At 36.6% G+C, this 17953-nt stretch overlaps 1 protein-coding gene across 1 annotated transcript; it reads left to right on the top strand.

Annotated features, from left to right (window-relative positions):
• Positions 1 to 12944: 12944 nt before the first annotated feature.
• Positions 12945 to 14502, top strand: LOC123866716 (flexible cuticle protein 12-like). The gene is made up of 3 exons (XM_045908396.1): positions 12945 to 12965; positions 13548 to 13698; positions 14282 to 14502. The coding sequence occupies exons 1-3, from the start codon at positions 12957 to 12959 to the stop codon at positions 14500 to 14502; spliced, it is 381 nt and encodes a 126-aa protein (XP_045764352.1). The 5' UTR covers positions 12945 to 12956.
• Positions 14503 to 17953: the final 3451 nt, after the last annotated feature.

Here is a 17953-nt window from a genome sequence, read left to right as displayed (position 1 = left end):
ACAGCTAGGTGTCAATTGTTAAATTGACAGTTCAGAATGACAGCATCAAAGTGAGGATAGCAATAGACAAAAGTTTCTATCGGTTAATAATGTTACCAACCAAAAAGAATAACGTTACTAGAATCACGTATTTAATACTTAACAGCCACTCACGGAATTTGTAATCATGCAGCTTATAGAAGGTAAGATAGGCTGCGCACAAAACAAGTAGTCCAATCTGAAGCCGCAAAATGGTGATTTGCGCAGGTCTAAGACTGAAGGTTAGAATATACATAAGCTTCGCTGAGATATTCTGTTTTTGAATATTTACCTAAGTATGCAACCGAGTGCAGACTGCATGCAGACTGCAGAGCATAGAGGCGTATGTTCTGCGCTATGTTCAGCTAGGATTATCTACTTATTTTGCATGTTATATTGTACCTACCTAACAAAGTAAAGAAGAAGAAGATGCCTTGAAGATGGTGAAAGAAAGCCTGCAAGGCGTAGGCAGGTACGTCCTTGCACGTTTGCTGTGGCTCGGGGAAGAATCTATGAATGAGTGTGATTTTCGTGAGGTTTTGGGGCTATACTTACCTAATGAACATACAGGACATTACCAACATTAGAGGTATTTATTATAAGTAGGTATAGATAATAATTAGCAATAAAGCTGCAATAAAATTGCTACAGGCATAGCTCATACCTGTAGCAATTTTTTAAGAGTTCCTATTGAATTACATTTTCTTGTTACTTATGTAAAATTAGAGATATTACAAGAAGATAATGAGCAGTAATAAAATATTATGTTAATCTAGATCTTTTACCTACTTTATCAACGCTAAGTTACGATATCAACACCAAACAATTGGAACGCTTCAGTTACTTAAGCTGGGGGCATTAACGCGTAGGGGTGGCAGGTTACTTGTAGCAAATATCATAAATAAATATGTGATTGTTCGCGACAAAAGAACCGAGAATGAATGGCGTTTCTTGGCCTTATCTCCGTCGCGCACGCGCTGCGCCCGCCGCCGCGTACGGCCCCGAGATTAGTTTGATTTGCCGCCACGTGGCGCCACGTGCGTCTCGACTACCCGCCAAAATGAGATTAACGGATTTGCACACTACAGATTGCACACGAATGGGCAGGAAGTGTAAAGTGAAACGCCGGTAATGAGATTGTTTTGTGGATTCTGCTATAAAAGAGCTATGGATAAAATGGGAGAATTCCCCTTGCGTGCCAAGAGGCAAGCACCGTGGTCTATGGTTTAAAGCTGAGCTCTATAAAGTTTACTTTAAAAAGAGAGATTTATGCGATCACGAATATAACGCAGATTTTACAAATCATTGAGAACAATAATATTATGAAAAACTCCTAGATAAGCAGGTTTCCTGACGAATGTTTTCTTTCATCGTTAAATTTGCCTAAAATACACAAAACTTCCAAAAGATAGTTAGCTGTGCGTGCCCGAAATCGAACCCTGGACCTCCCGAATAGCGTCCAAATACTCTCCAGGTTATTCCGCTTCCATCATAGTCTGTAATTTGTATCGTGACTTACGCACTTCAGACGAATTTAAGAGTACTTAATATTCTCGTCGAATAAAAATATATCAAAGAGATAAACGTCGTTGTCGTCAACTTATAAACTATCATTCACTGCTGGACCTAAGCTTCTTGTAGGTACTTTCACATGACACGTTACGTCGCCTGGATCCAGCGGCTCCTGCGACTCGTTTGATGTTGTCTATCCACCTAGAGGGAGGGAGGGAGACAGACAACATAGTCAAAGTCAAAGTCAACATCATTTATTCAAAGTAGGTACAATTGTACTCCTTTTGATGGTCGGAATCGTTGAATTTGTACGATTAGTGGTGATAATTAATTACGTAACTTAAAACTAAAGCTACGAGGGTTCTAAACGCACCCAAGTCTGAGAAGAGAACGCTGCGCTTTCCTGTGCAAGGTCACCATTCCAGCACCTTGGGGCTCCGACGTCTATCAGTTCTACGGATCTTCTCATTTCTGATTTGAGATACTATAATAGCAACATATTCTTTTCTTATAGCGATAAAATTGCTCTTAGCGTTGCGCAGGCGCTATTTGAATTGATTCGCACTAAGTTCGCAAAACTTGGTTTGCGAACTAAGGTTGAAATCTGTAAAGAGTACTTTGACTTATGTTTTAGATACGAGACAGATTCATGTCAGCGATATAACGCTGTCTCGTTATATATCTTAAATCTGAGCAAAGTTAAAGTAGGTAAGTAGTAGGTATAAACAATCTAAGCCTTATCGCTCACAGCTGACCTCTTGGTTCAAACTTCGCCATGTCCGCTCTTCGGACTTCGATGTTGCCTCATCTTTGCAGTGAGGAATAGAATCACATAGCATAATAGTTAGCATAATAAGTATAATATTATTTTTAGCGATAGGAAAATTTATTACGGACAAGCATGTGTGATTCTGTATCACCTAAAATGTAAATAAGAATCACCGTATGAAAATAAATTTAATATTTTTAGTAACTCTAAAGATCAAAGAACAGACCGCCTTATTACAATTAGGTACCCTCTCAGTTACGTAACACGGTATTGTTTCGTAACAGCCACTTAACTTGAGCGTGCGATAAAAACGATAAAAAGCAATTTGAAATTACTATGTACACGATTAGCAACTTAGTGTTTATTTACGGGCACAATCAAACAATCGCAATACTTGACTTTTGTTTGTATTGCCGTCTCGTGCGAAAGCCGGTGGCTTAGCACGTCGGATTAGTTTAATAAATCTGAATAAATCGTCGACTCTAGGCCAGAACAAAGGGCGGCTTCTAATAGACATTAATATGGCATTAGCTGTAAGGGCGCCGGCACACGCCAGTGACGCCTTGTTTGCTAAACTGCCCTAATCCGCTATTTGTAATGGGTGCACCATGTAACGGCTATAGTTTAGGACTCTCGCGAAATACTTAAGTGCCTCAATAGCTCAACGGTTGAGCAGCGGACTGAATTCCGAAAGGTCACAGGCAAGAATAAGCTTTACGCTTAGTTGGAGGGGAAAGGGGAATATTAGCCATGATTAGCATGGCTAATATCCTTTAAAAATAAAGCAAGCCCAGCAAAATCTACATAATATTATATTAATTTAAATCAAAGTATACAATAAATATACTTAGTTAATAAGAAGTATGTAATTTGAAAATGAAAAAATCAATGAAAAATTAAAGAAATAGGTATATTTTACATTTTTGTTTTTGTTAAAAGTTTTTCAAAGTATGAAAAAACGGACAAAAATAATACTCATACCAACATTTTTATCTTTTAGTTATGTTTGTATATCCTACGCCTTAGGTATAATCATAATGAGAAGCTATATGTATACCTACACATTATAATATACCTAATTTACTTGAACACATCGCCAGAACATAATGAATGATGAAACTACAAACAATAGTACAATCTAGGACAACAGCTGACAAGCCAAACAAAACAAAAGCCGCCTAATTACGGTCATCTATAGGTCGCACACACAGAGCCGTGGTCACCCTACTTAGTTGCAGAATGCCGCTTTAACTTCTGAGAGGAAATCGTTTTCCCACGAGCTTTATTCAAACATATGTAAAGCGTATGATGGATGACTCCGACGCCGCCTTTAACCGGGGGTTAGCTGTTTAAATCACAATCACTGAGGTCCCTACTTTTTTTCGCTGGTCATAGAACGACCACGTCTAAATCTATACTAATAAATAAAATTGGAGTGTCTGTCTGTAATTTCGAAATAACTACCACATATTAAGGTCATATGATTATTTGAACGATACTATAACTGAATCACACGTTTTTAAAATTTTTGTCTGTCTGTCTGTTTGAAAAGGCTAATCTTGGGAACAGCTGAACCGATTTTGACGGGATTTTCACAGACAAGTAGAGAATTGACCAGGAAGTAACATAGGCTACTTTTTTAACCGACTTTCAAGAAGGGAGTTGTGTTTTTGTACCTATGAACACCGAAATCTCCGAGATTTCTGAACCGATTTGCGTCATTTCTTTTTTAATCGATAGAGGAACTTTGCGACATTATTTCATAAAAAATTTGGATTCCAACTCCTCAATCCTGATGCTGCAGGGGATCTGACCAATCCACGCGGGCGAAGCTGCGGGCATCAGCTAGTTTATAATGTAATGTATATCTATTACTATAGGACCACTGTAATTCATTCGATGAAAGAGTTGGAATGGCACACGTCGAAATGATTGCGCATTTTATTGTTGAAAGGAGTATTGAATTCCAACCTACTCGTATAATGTATTATGTGAAATAAAACATTTTAGAAGAACGTAATGCTTATTCGAAATAAGTTACGACTTACGGGTAATCGGTGAAATAATTATTTCATTGACTTTTGATATGTGTTCGAACACAATCGAAACTTTTTGGGTTGGTAGGTATTTGAGCTTTGAGTTACTTAAACGAAGGAGATGAAGGTTTAAAAATCTAAAAAATGCACTTGTTTTACCATTAGATACAGATAGGTACGTCTTAACATTTTAACAATAATAATAATTTTAAAAACTGGGTAGAATACTGATTTTATTGAATTACAAAAGGTACGGTACTGGTTTTCTTGTTCACAGTCAAGATGGGGACGTTTTGTGGGACATCAGTGCCTCTAGTATACCTATGTTACCTCTCTACCTATGAGTACGTATAAAGCGAAAACCTCTGTGGATTCCTTCCAAAATAGGGCGGAGGCTCCAAAGTTTTCCCATTACGCAAGTCGCAGACATTAGCGGCCCGCTTAGGTTCATTAAAATTTGTCAGCCTGTCGTATACGACCAACTTCCAAATGGATGTAGAAACTCGTTTAAGTGAAACTCGGCTGACGTAAAAAGTTCGCCGGATTAGACTTGCCAGTTTTTTCGACACCATCAATTTCTCAGCCCGTCAAGAAGATTTTTCGCACTCGCAATGCGGAAAAAGAGTAATTTAAGTTTTCCAGAAGACTCGTTGCGTGGGAATTATGATCTTTGTTTGAAAGTTTGATTGATTTATGAAATTTTCTTCGTCTACCGACACGATTATGGGATCAACGAAGTTTGGCGCGAGAAAAACGACTTGCCATCAATAATGCCTATCTGCTCTTAACTTAATTGTTCTTTTTGTTCTTTCGACGAAACTAAAATATTCTTACTTGAATAAGTATGTATTGACAAAAGTTTTCACAAGAAAAATTAAATATTTATCTAATTATCCAGCCTGAACCTTGTACTTACCATATTGTGAAAATACGTTTAAGGTCCTTCTTTCTCTTGAGATTCTTTTAAACCTAGCGAGCTAGTTAAAACAAAAACCGATACAAAATCCGTACAATTTCGCCCTAAAGTAGGGCTGTTAAACGGCTGCAATCAGACCCCCTTGCGTCCCTGGCTGGACCAGGCAGTTATTGTTCCGTTTTATGATCGAGGGAGTTAAATGAACCCAGGAACATCGGGGGGTGTCACCGAGAGCCCAATAGTTTAGTTTTAAATAACAGATGTAATTGTGTTTGGACGATTAATGCGAAACTATGCAGTTGATATGAATGTTCATCTAATTCTTTTTACCGCAAATCTACTTCTGTTTGACTAAGTTGAGCAGTGAACCGAAAAGTCTTGCAAGAAAATATCCGGGATTCAATGCCAGATTATGTGAATTTAGGAAAACTTTAATTTTTACTTTCAGTTGCAGCTTAAAAATAAATTAAATCCCGGAAAGGATTTCAGTAGCTTTATACTTAATTACTTTTCAGGTTGCCTCGTTGCACTTATCTTTCACGCAATCAATAAAAGAAGAAGTATGAATTCCTATTTAATTTGGTTTCAGGTATTTTCGTTGTTTCGTTTATTCTCGGAATGAAGATATTTATTTTGGAAGTAACCCTACGTAGATCTTGATCATACGTCGATATTATCTGAATCTGCCGTCAACATTTTGAAGGTAGTGAATTATTAAAAAAATTACCTTACCTACCCTACCTTATAGTTCCCTACTATTATAATTTGTAGTTGGTATAGATATAGGTACCTAAACAGGTAGTTGCCAAGAACTGTAATAATTACAGTTTTTGATACTTAATAACGCAATTAAACTACGAAATCCAATACGAAATCCATCCATTTATTAATATTTTAGATGCGAAAGTGTGTCTGTATGTCTGTCTGCTAGCTCATCGCGTCTCAACAGTTTAACCGATTTAGATGAAATTTGGTACACTGCCAGCTTACATCCCGGGGAAGGGCCTATGTTACTTTTTATCCCGGAAAATCAAAGAGTCCCTACGGGATTCTTTAAAAGGGAAATTGTTTTTATCCCGGAAAAGCAAAGAGTTCCCACGGGATTTTTAACAAATCTATATAAAACCATCTAGTAGGTAATTTTATAACTTGCATAGAAGTCAATTAAATATCAGTGGCATGCACTACCGCGGGGAGTAATCAAGGGTGGTAATGTGGAGATGGCATCAGCAGTAAATCAGATTTATTTGTGGGGAGACCGCTATCTGTAGACTAGGTACCTATTCTATTTCTGTGTATCGTTTTGATGAGATATGAAGATATGAAAATTATTTCGAAATATTATTTAACTGAACACGATAAGTAATATGACGTGAGTGGACTTTTTATCTCAAAATTCAAAATATTTGTATTTAATTAGACTTTTACAAGTATTTCTGAATCGTCAAAAGCATCTACCACTGGTTTGGAATGCCTTTCCTACCGGGAAGAACCAGCAAGAAACTCGGCGGTTGCTCTTTTCAAAGATTTGATATACCTACATTATACAATATTATGCCATGTATAAAAGTATCTATCGATAAAGATAATAATTAGTATATACATAGTTATTTTTTTTTAATAATTTTCTAATGACAATGAATTTATGTAGCTGGCCAAAATATGGCCAATCGCGAGACTTTTTTAATTCCGATCTTTGGCCTCTATGACATTATAATATTAGGGTTACTTTGTCATATGATCATTATTATTTTGAAGGTGGCAGAGATCAGAATAGACAATGCGCACGCGTCGCGCTGTAGCCGCATGAAAACGCACTAATTCACACTTCCTGACCCACGCGGATATAGTGTCGGGGTAATACTGTGAACACATCTATAGATAATGAACAGTATAGTAGCATGGATAATAGTACAAGTAACTATTATTCGCGACCAAATGATTAACTAGGGTTATTTGCATTTAAATTCATTTTATCACAATAAAATGTAGAGACTAAAAATATAAGTAGGTCCTAGGTAGTTTACCCTTTGTTATAAGCTACCTTATCGATAAGAAATTCTTTTTTTTTCTGTAGAAAGTTATGTCGTTTTGGTGTAAGTAACCTAATCTAGTGTATTAATTAATACAAGTTCTGTTGTAACGTATGATTACAGACTATTTGGAAAATAAGAATACCAAGTTTAGTCGGAAATTAAAAATCAATAAGTATTTTGCATTTTCCTTCCTTTATCTTTATTTCGAGATAAAAGCTAAAAGCTCAATTTTATTTATCCTGGGTAGCATTTTCAATATTTCGAATCCATTATTTCCTATATAATTATGCAAAAGTAACTCTGTCTGTTTGTGATCTTCACCGCTTTACTCCCGAACCGATTTTGGCGGCCACAGAGATAGCTTACATCCTGGGAACGGACACTTTTTATATCGGAAAACAAATGAGTTCCCAGTGATTTTTCATAAACTTTAATCCACGAAGTTACGGGAACCAGAAAAATTACGGGTCACTAAACAAAAACATTGTTAGATTGTACCTATTGTCAAAATTAACTTCATATTCACAGTCCACAAACGCACAGATGTTTTACAAGCTACTAGATATTACAACTAGGACGACGGCGCTGACACACATTACGCGATGAATCTTGTTTATATAGCCTATTCTGTTTGTTTGTGGTTTGTATGGGGGTTACAATATTATAAGGGTGGTTTACAAGCACAGTTGTTTTGCGTGTCGATGCGAATGTTCGCACTGTACCTACTTGCGCAATTAAAGCTTGAATACGACAGCTTTACATCTATTTCTGACTACTTTGTTCTACTACTTACACAACTAGTTATCCCGCGATTTCGTCCGTGTGAATTTAGGTTCTCTTTTTATACGTAAATTTTTATAAGTACGTTTCCTCTTTAAAAACAAGAGAAATTAGCTCCACTATCGGCTAATTCTTACAAATTAGTCGATAGTAGAGCTAATTTCTTAAACTGACCCATTTCAAGTAAAGATTTTTATATAAACCTGTGAGGATGATACTGCCATTGTCGCAATTAAAATGCCATAAGCCTACGATGTCGTATTAGTTTACAAATTGCGAAAAACCAAACTAAATTTGAATTTCACGGACAGACCCGTCGAAATCCACACGCTTGAAGTAGCGAGTACTAGATAAGTATTTAGAAAATTAATTTCTTTATTTATTATAAAAGTTAATCTAAGCACCTGTAAAACGGGAAAACGTCTGGTCCTATTTCCAATAAACATGAAAATAAAAGCACTATATCTAAAGGCATGCACACACGAGCGTCTGGCGGCGGAAATGGCGTCTAACCGGATATTGTATCGCGCCTTCATCTCCGGCGAGCTTCCGTTTCCTCCCGCCGCGCGTCGCCTAATTACTTGCTACACACATACGTACATCACTGTCTCATACTATGTTACATACTGTATCTGTATCTATTGTGTTATATGGTAATATTAACGAACTTTTATTGTCCTGTCATTTTCAATATTTATATGCGATTTGTATTGACGATACGTATAATTTGTCATAACATTCAATATCTTGAGGTTTTCTTTCTTAGGTAGGTAGGTACTAGCCGTGTGCTCGATAGGAGCCCGGGGATCAGCGCCTCTAGTTTTTGTGCTGGGTGCACATTTGCTACTATTGCCTGATCGCCTAGATATTAGCAGCCTCAGCTTTTAAAAAAGAAAGGTTTAAGAGTCTGGATAGAGATGTAATGCAGAGGGCCCTGCTTCGGATGCAGTGCATCCAGCATTAGATTTTATGAATTTTACTAACTGAAGATTAAAATATTTTGAATTTTAACTAAACAAAACGTTAGCAAATAAGTAATGCTCACAAAATTTCAATTTTCAGCAGTGTAGTAGGGTATAGGTACGTTGTAAAGATATATTTCATATATTTATTTGATACATAGCGCTAATAGATTACTATTGTACCTAAGTACCTACCTACAGAACAATTTATACTTATTTTAATGTACCTATGTATTATTTGTGCCTATGTACTTATTATTAAAAACATCGTTGATTGAAGAGAAACTGAAGAGCATAAAAATATGAATATATACATACCTCTATACCATACAATAGGTACCGCGATACATAATTTAATTAACATAACAATACATAAACATAATTTCATTATTGTCCAAAGAAAAATTACCAACTAAGTATACATACTTACTTGCCATAATACACGCAGAATGGATAATTGTAGGCAAGAATAGCACCTCAGTGCCTATGTAGGTTCAAAAAGCTTGTAGGTATAGGGACCTACCTATACTCGTATAGGACTAAATAGGTACTCGCTCAAAGCTTGTAAAGGCGTATAGAAACGGGAGAGCTGTTTGCCGATGACGATGATAAGGCAGGCCAGCGTGAAGTCATCACCTCTAAAGAGCTCCGTTACAGTCACTCGAGGTCCTTTTGTTCACAAGGATTGTTCGGATTAAGCGTTTAAGCGATTTTTGCAGTGGAGGATTAAGTGATTCCCTAATGATTGTTCCCTGAGTACAGTTGGCGTGCTCGAAAGGTTTACAGTTTAGTTCCTTTTGAGAAAATACGTGCTACACGATCAAGTACAACCCAGTAATGTACTAATACGTATTAGGTATGTGGTGGTGTGTTACAAATACAGTAGGTATACAAAGCTTAGGTCTATAGATATAACTGGGATGAAATAGGTATCTATTACCTATATTACCTCGGTACAGGTACTCGGTAGGTAGGCAGGTAGTAGGTATATTATTTTAAAAAATAAGTCCACTTTACCAAAAATACATTACGAAATAGCTGGATCATTATCATGACCAACCCAACCAGCCACCTCACTACTAAGGACGGAATTCCTCTTAGAAGGAGAAGGGTTTGCTCATAGCCTACCATTCTGGCAAGAGCAGATTGGCAGACTTCACGCACCTTTGAGAAAATTATGGAGAACTCTCAGGCATGCAGGTTTCCTCACGCTGTTTTTCTTTATAGCGTCTTATATGCGCTGCTAATTCGGTTGTACCCATAGACATACTAGTTTTCGGTTGTTTATATACTATCTCTATGGTTGTACCAACATATATGTACCTATACATCTCTAAATTAACACAGGAGCATTAGTTGAAGAAACGGCCCACTCAACTCTCAAGCAAAGCGGTAGGTGGGAGAGTCAACTGGAGAATAAAGACATATTAAAAGTAGATACTACCACCAGTGGTAGATTATTTTGACGATTCAAAAGCACTTGTAAAAGTTTAATTGAATAAAAGTAAATTTGAATTTGAAAAATAAATTGAATTTGAACTCACACACTATCATTTTGGCATCATAGTACGTGACAGGCTGAGATGGCAACCGGGGTGGAGACGCCCCGCACACCCGCACAGGCCCCACGCTAACCCGCTGTGGGTGAGCGCGGGTGACGTGCGAGTGCCCGCCTCATAGGTACCCTGATTGCCATCTCAACGTGTCGCGTACTGTAAGGTATTTTGCAAAATGCATCACTGAACTTCTACTTGAGCTTTTTATCTTAATATATGTAAGTAGAATGAAATGGAAACAATAACATTATTGAAATCCAAGTTTAGTCAAGTAGGTAGGTATACCTACACAGTGCACGTCGGTTCATGTAATAATAATTATTTGGCGGGTGCGATTATACAGATTTAGATAGGCTCCCACGTCGCAGATAACCTCTTACATAGCTCACAGCACATAGCACCACCCTCGTACCGTCCGCAAAAAAATGTATTTCAAGAATTTTAATAAATTATGTATCTATTTGTAGCATACAATACAATTTTTTTAATAATAATTATTATTAATATTATAATTAAACTTACATCGTAGAGTAGGTCTTACGCTAGATCGTAAAACTGTAGTACTAGCCATGCCCACATGGAATCATTTCCACACTGAACACTGAACTACAAGGTTCAAGCGTTGCGCAAGAAAATTACTGAAATTATGTTTTTAATTATTTCTTTATAATTATTAAGCACTTACATAGGTATGTACACGTAGGCAGTAGGTGATTTTCATGTTGATTCTACTAAATCGTACAAAATTGAATCATGTCATCATTTCAAAAGAATGAGATCATTTTTTAACCCCCGACCCAAAAAGAGGGGTGTTATAAGTTTGACGTGTATCTGTGTATCTGTCTGTGGCATCGTAGCGCCTAAACTAATGAACCGATTTTAATCGAGAGTGTTCTTAGCTATAATCCAAAAAAATCGGTTCAGCCGTTTGAAAGTTATCAGCTATTTTCTTGTTACTGTAACCTTCACTTGTCGGGGGTGTTATAAATTTTTAATTTACACTTGTTTATAGATTTCCATCATTGGCAAACAATACTATCAAACTACATCTAAATTTAACTACCTAATTCAAATTCACCTACTTTTTCCCCCATCCACAATTTCCATATTCGTTTTTAATTAAGTATGTACAAAATAAATACAAATGTAAAAAACTTTTATATAATATACATTTTAAATGTTAAATAGCTAGGTACAGATATAGGTACACCTAATAATTTAATAATTTTTAATGAACAAATACCCTGTATGTTATATTAATATTTATTATGACTATTTTAAACAATATGATTAATTAGTTATACTTATTCTGCTTTTTAGGGTTTCGCAACCAAAGAGTAAAAACGGAGCCCTATTAATGATACTCAGCTGTCTGTCTGTCTGTCTGCGTGTCACAGATCTCTAGTTCGTAGACGTAAATCAGTTACAGACCTGATATTTTGGTATTTTTGTGTAGAACGTTAATCTAACACCGAATATTGAATTAAAAAATGAATTTAATTATTTTTCACTTACTTGAAAAAGGAGCCAAAATATTTTTTCTTACTTTAGCATGTGGAGTATCATTAAGTACAGTACGAATATATTTTTTATTCTTTTTTATCTTAAAAAAACAAAGAAATGGGGGACCGTCAGAGATGTATGTGACGGGGTCTATCATAAAACTAAACTAGTTAGGAATATGAAATTTCCGTATGTTATGTACCATAATATACATTTTATATTGAAACAACAATGATTTATAAAATAGTTTGTAAGCTGTGACCAAAACAAACGAACATTTTTTGAGATTTTCTTTCACGGTTCATTGCGATGTTCTAGCTCAGAAAATAAATATTTCATACACCCAAAATATGATGTTCATAACTATGTACGAAACCCTAAAAGAGCGAGGCACGACTCGAACTTGACCGATTTTTTTATTGTGCAATACGAGAAACAGGTGGTTGAGACGAAAGACCGAATAATTTACGATCGAATTTAAAGCAATAACATTACTTTTTATTTTTAATTATAGTGTTTCTTATGTAATTATTCATGTAGTCATGTTTTTCTTCAAAAGAATGCCAACTAATAGGTATTGATAAAATACGATAGTATGTGAAATTTAATTAATTAACGGGCCCATTAAGTTGATACGATGTGCAATGTTTTATTGACAAAAATGCACTTACAGACATTTCTGTAGAATTTTAATTGCACGTAATGGTGGCTGCTTGATCTACTTGTTTGTAAATTATACCATAATTAGTATTAGTTACGATTAATTACTACTAATACTTTTAATTACGATTGGCACCTATTTAAACTCTGACACTATTGTCTGATTTGTCACTAGCTAGTAAGCTACAGTATCATAACAGAGGGCAACATGAAATCGGTAAGTTAAACATAAAATATACATATTTTAGTGAAGCCAAAGGTTTAGTTCATATTATTATGTATACTGTGGCTTTGTTTACATAGATTTACTTAGGTTGTTTTTAAATTCCTTTGTTGTACCTGTATACAAATAAGCTATGTTCACGTCTAGGTAGTGTTTAAAAGCTATACCTAAGTCAAATTTTGTTGAAATCGTCTAAGTAGTTGAGGCGTATAAGTAACTAGCTGATGCCCGCGACTTCGTTCGCGTGGATGTAGGTTTTTCAAAAATCCCGTGGGAACCCTTTGATTTTCCGGGATAAAAAGTAGCCTATGTGCTAATCCAGGGTATAATCTATCCAGCCCAATCCGTCCAGTAGTTTTTGCGTGAAGGAGTAACAAACATACACACACACACACACACACACACACACATACAAACTTTCGCCTTTATAACATTATAAGTAATAAGTAATATCTAGTACAAACAGACACCACAGTTTTAGTGCAAACACATTTTCATATATATAATATTACAAGCTGCTGATTTCCACAGTTAGTGTGTTAGATGGATAATATAGTACAGATTTTCTTGTTACAGTTTGTAGTGTTTGCCTCTCTCCTGGCGCTGGTGTTGAGTGCGCCTCCAAAGCCAAACAACGACAAATTCTTGAGGTTCTTACCAGCAATCCGACACGAGGAGAAGCACGATGAATATGGCCAGTACGCTCTACGGTATATTACTGCTGAAAGTAAGTAAGTATCGTATAAAAAATGTGTAGAGAGAAATAAAACTCGGTTGAGAGAAGTTTCCCGAGCGCGCTCCCTAGCGCTCTGCACAGAAACTTAGTTAAGTTATCATTTGAACTTTAGAGAATCAAACTCGATGAAATCTTGTAAACACGTTCTATTAACTAAGTAGTAGATATCTGTGTTGGTTGTTAACCAGATTTCCGTAAAAATATGTTTTAAAGTTACACGAAACATGTTACATATTGTACGGTCGGCCTCAGAATTCGAGTAGCAATTCTGCGAAACTATTGCATCAAAAACCTGTCGCACTTATGACCTTTTTTTTATAAATACGCCACACACACCTAAGGTATGTGCATAACCGTGCCACGCGAATATGATTATTAAGGTGCTAAGCGACTTACGGCCTTTGGCTGTACCTATTCTCGTCATGAGTGATGACATGCAAATGAAACGAGATGGTGATGGTGCTAACACCAACGAGTTTACTATTGTCTCATACATACAAAATGAATAAGACAATATTGTCGGCGTCACGTCTCTGTCACTGCTATCTTGTACAATTTTTATTTTTATTTACAGATACAGTCGTATCAGAGCGCGGCCGGTTAGTGCCAACTGAAAATGGTGGATACGTCTTAGAAATCGAGGGCCAGTACAGCTTCATCGGAGATGACGGCAGGATCTACGTCACCAAGTACAGAGGCGGCGCAGACGGTTTCCATGTTGACGCTGAACACTTACCCAAGCAAGTTCTACCCATTCCCGCAGCCAATGACTTTCTATCATTGCCCGCAGCTTAGAAAATAAACAATTAATTCACTAAACAGTTTTTTCTTATACTTAATAATTTTACTTAAAAGTTTACTGTTACCAGTAGGTACTTTTCTACACAGATTTACTATTGGAATATTTATCACTAGCCCGTGCCCGCTGTTTCATCTGTGGATTGCGGTTCCAATATAAAAGTACTTAGCCTATGTCCCTGTCCAGGTCTTTAACTTTATTACCCATGCAAAAAATCACGTTGAATTGAGAACCACCTCACTTTTGGTAGTCGGTTAAAAATGTGGTTGGTTACAAATACTCAGTCATATTTTACCGTCTGGCATAGTTTTTCGAACCTTTATTCGAAAATACAAGCAAATATAGGTAAGCGATTAATATTTATTTAAAGTAGGTACCTATACATACATACACATTTTTTATTTGACTAATATAAATCTAAGAGAGCTAGGTTATATTGGTTATTGTAATAAAGAAAATAACTTGAGCTCTACGTCTTGTTTTTTCTGCTAACGGTATTCGGCAGATTTCTGAAAGGATCTTAGGAGGGTGGCGAAGCCTCGAGGATGCGCCTGGAGCGGGGGAGGGCCGTGACGTCACGTCCTATCTCGGCGGCCATCTTGGATTATCTCGTCGCACCTGCGGGACGGGGGGGTTCCGTATCGACCGCACTGTCCGTGCACATTTTTCAGGGAAACCCTAAATTACACGCATTTTAAACTCAAGATCAAAATCGTAGTCCAATACTCGAAATTCCATTTAAATTCACCTATCGTAAAATAAATAGCTTTTTAATTTTAAAATTTTCTTACCAGCAAAACTATAACATTGTGCAAGCGTTTCGCTACGATGCTATGTTGAAAAAAATTCTGGTAGATTCGATTCTGATTGGCATGCTTCTTATTGATCTTGGCTGCATTATAACCTGGAAGTGGCAGGCTGTATGGTAGGTAGGTACCTAACTGTACGATATTCAGAGCTTTCAAGAAAGTTATCAAATCATGATATTTTCTTTGCCCAAGGCTGTCTTAAGCATAGATGAATGATGGTCAAAGGTTTGCCCACCGTCCATAACAATGACAGATTTACCGCAACGCATAGGTACTTTAAAAAAATTCTGATACAAGTTAGCCCTTTCTCATCTGGTGGTAAGTGATGGTGCAGTCTAAGATGGAAGCGGGCTAACTTGAATGGGGTATGGCAGTTTTCATTAAACTCATAAGTACTCCTTTGGTTTCAACACGGCATCGTACCGGAACGCTAAATCGCTTGGCGGCACGACTTTGCTGGTAGGGTGGTAACAAGCCACGGCCGAAGTCTCCAACCAGACTAGACCAAAAATTTAGAAATTATAGTTGTCATTAAGTATACTTAGGTATACGTAAGTACACGTAAGTAATAAACAGAACGTATCCGATAGCACGGTGGTCAGCCCACCGGGCGTCAGCACGTGCCTCAGTTTACCCTCTCATCGGCACTCGATACATCCTCAATAGCACCCTATGAAGAGCCACAGAGTATAATAGAGCTAAACAGAGCCCTGCAGCTAGCGTACACAGCACGCAGCTGCGAGCGCGCGCACTTTGACGCGAATTGTTACAAGTGTTTGCACGGTGCACGGTGGTCCAAAATTAACATGTTGATTACCACTTGATGATGTTCCTGTTTTGTATTGTTTATCGAGTGGCTTGAGTGTCAACGAGTTAACACAATATACCTACTCAGGTATATTATAAGTATTTGGATGTTTTTCATTTTTATTTCCGTCAAATAAAACCTATTTAATTGAGAAGAAGTGTCCTTTCACAAAATTTTATTTAAAAGTTACGAAAATTAAGCTTGTTAGTAACTCTACCACTGCACTGGTTCAGAAAGCAGATTCTAATTAGAAAAAAGCCGAGAAGAAATTGCAGAGAATCTAGGTTTTGGCCAATGTGATAATTATGTCATGGATACAAAATGAAAAGCGAGACCCCGGTACGGAATTTCCTTCCGTTACGTGACGTTACGTCGTTACGGAACATCACCGTCAACCGTTAGATTTCCTCTGTATAACATAGTTAAGTCAAATTCTTGTACCATCTCAGCGCTCAGCGCTAATGCTCATGTCCCGCCCCACCTACTTAGTAGGCAATTTTTGAGAATTCTACACTCAAAATTATCGACTAGTAGGTATATAGTGATGTGAATCAAACGAGTACATGATGGGAACTGAACTTTATTATATTTATTTTCATAATACCCACTTCTATACAACATCTTTCCCCTTATTTTTATAAAGTTAAGAACACAATATATTCTTACAATATTATTAATTGATCAATAGAGAAACTTAAGACTGAAATTAGGTATACATTAATATACGTAATCCAATTTAACATTAAGTAAATTATTAAAACATTAATTAATTAAAATATTTAAACATTACATACTACTAAAAATAAAAATTAATTATACATGCATATTGTTTATATATTAGAATTAATCTAGCTGTAATGAATTGTACCTATTTAATTAATAAATAATCATTTTAAATATTTTAAATTCATGCGAGCCTTGACAGCCGCCGGTCTGCGTGCTGCTATTTTATTTTCATTATTTGGCATACTCTCATTATCATAGACCGTAAGGGTTTCCGCGGTAGTAGTAGCAGTAGGATGAGTATCCTGAGGTGTATTATGATTGTCGCCTTCTGCGCCACTCCACTTATCTTCCTCCGTTGCGCGAGCTTCAACTGGAGGCATGAATAGTAAATGACGTCTATTTCGTCTGTAACGTCTCCCGGACACATTGTCCTTGACGAAGTACGAGCGCGGTTGAGGCGCTGCACTTTGTACTACGGCATGCTTCCGTTTGCCTTCATCAACCATAACTACACTCTGTCCCGGTACTAGTTCGGGCAAAACTCGCGAATGCTGATCGTAATAAGTTTTACTCTTAAGAACTGAACTTTATTATATTTATTTTCATAATACCCACTTCTATACAACATATAGGTATACCTTGGATATAACCAGCTAGGTCTGTCTAATTTCAAGACAGAGATTAGCTGCCGAATCCAGTCTATAATTGCTTAGTCCTTGAAGACCAGTCCTCGAACAGTGCATGTTGCCAGTGATGATATACTATTATAGATCCCAGACATGGACGTTGATTTTATTATTATACGAAATAATAAGTTGCTAATCATAAGAAAGCTCAGAGTAACTAAACAATCAAATCAAAAATGAGATCAGTAATAGGAGAACCAAGTATCTGAGTAGGTAATTCCTATGACACTATAATAATTGTGCTGTATTACTTAGGTACTCTTTTCAAAAAGCAACATTTTTCATTAACTCATTGTTCAATATTTATTATCCACTTATTCGAACCTACTTTGCTTTCTGCTTGTAATACAAGATTAGCAGCAATTTCTTCAGTGAATAGAAGTGAGGCAAGTAGCGTAAGTCAATAAATAATAAAATG

This window comes from Maniola jurtina, chromosome 7 (genome assembly GCF_905333055.1).
Source record: "Maniola jurtina chromosome 7, ilManJurt1.1, whole genome shotgun sequence".
NCBI classification, from domain to species: Eukaryota; Metazoa; Arthropoda; class Insecta; order Lepidoptera; family Nymphalidae; genus Maniola; species Maniola jurtina.
The sequence above is the reverse complement of the archived record's forward strand: the minus strand, read 5'-3'. Positions and strand labels throughout refer to the sequence as shown.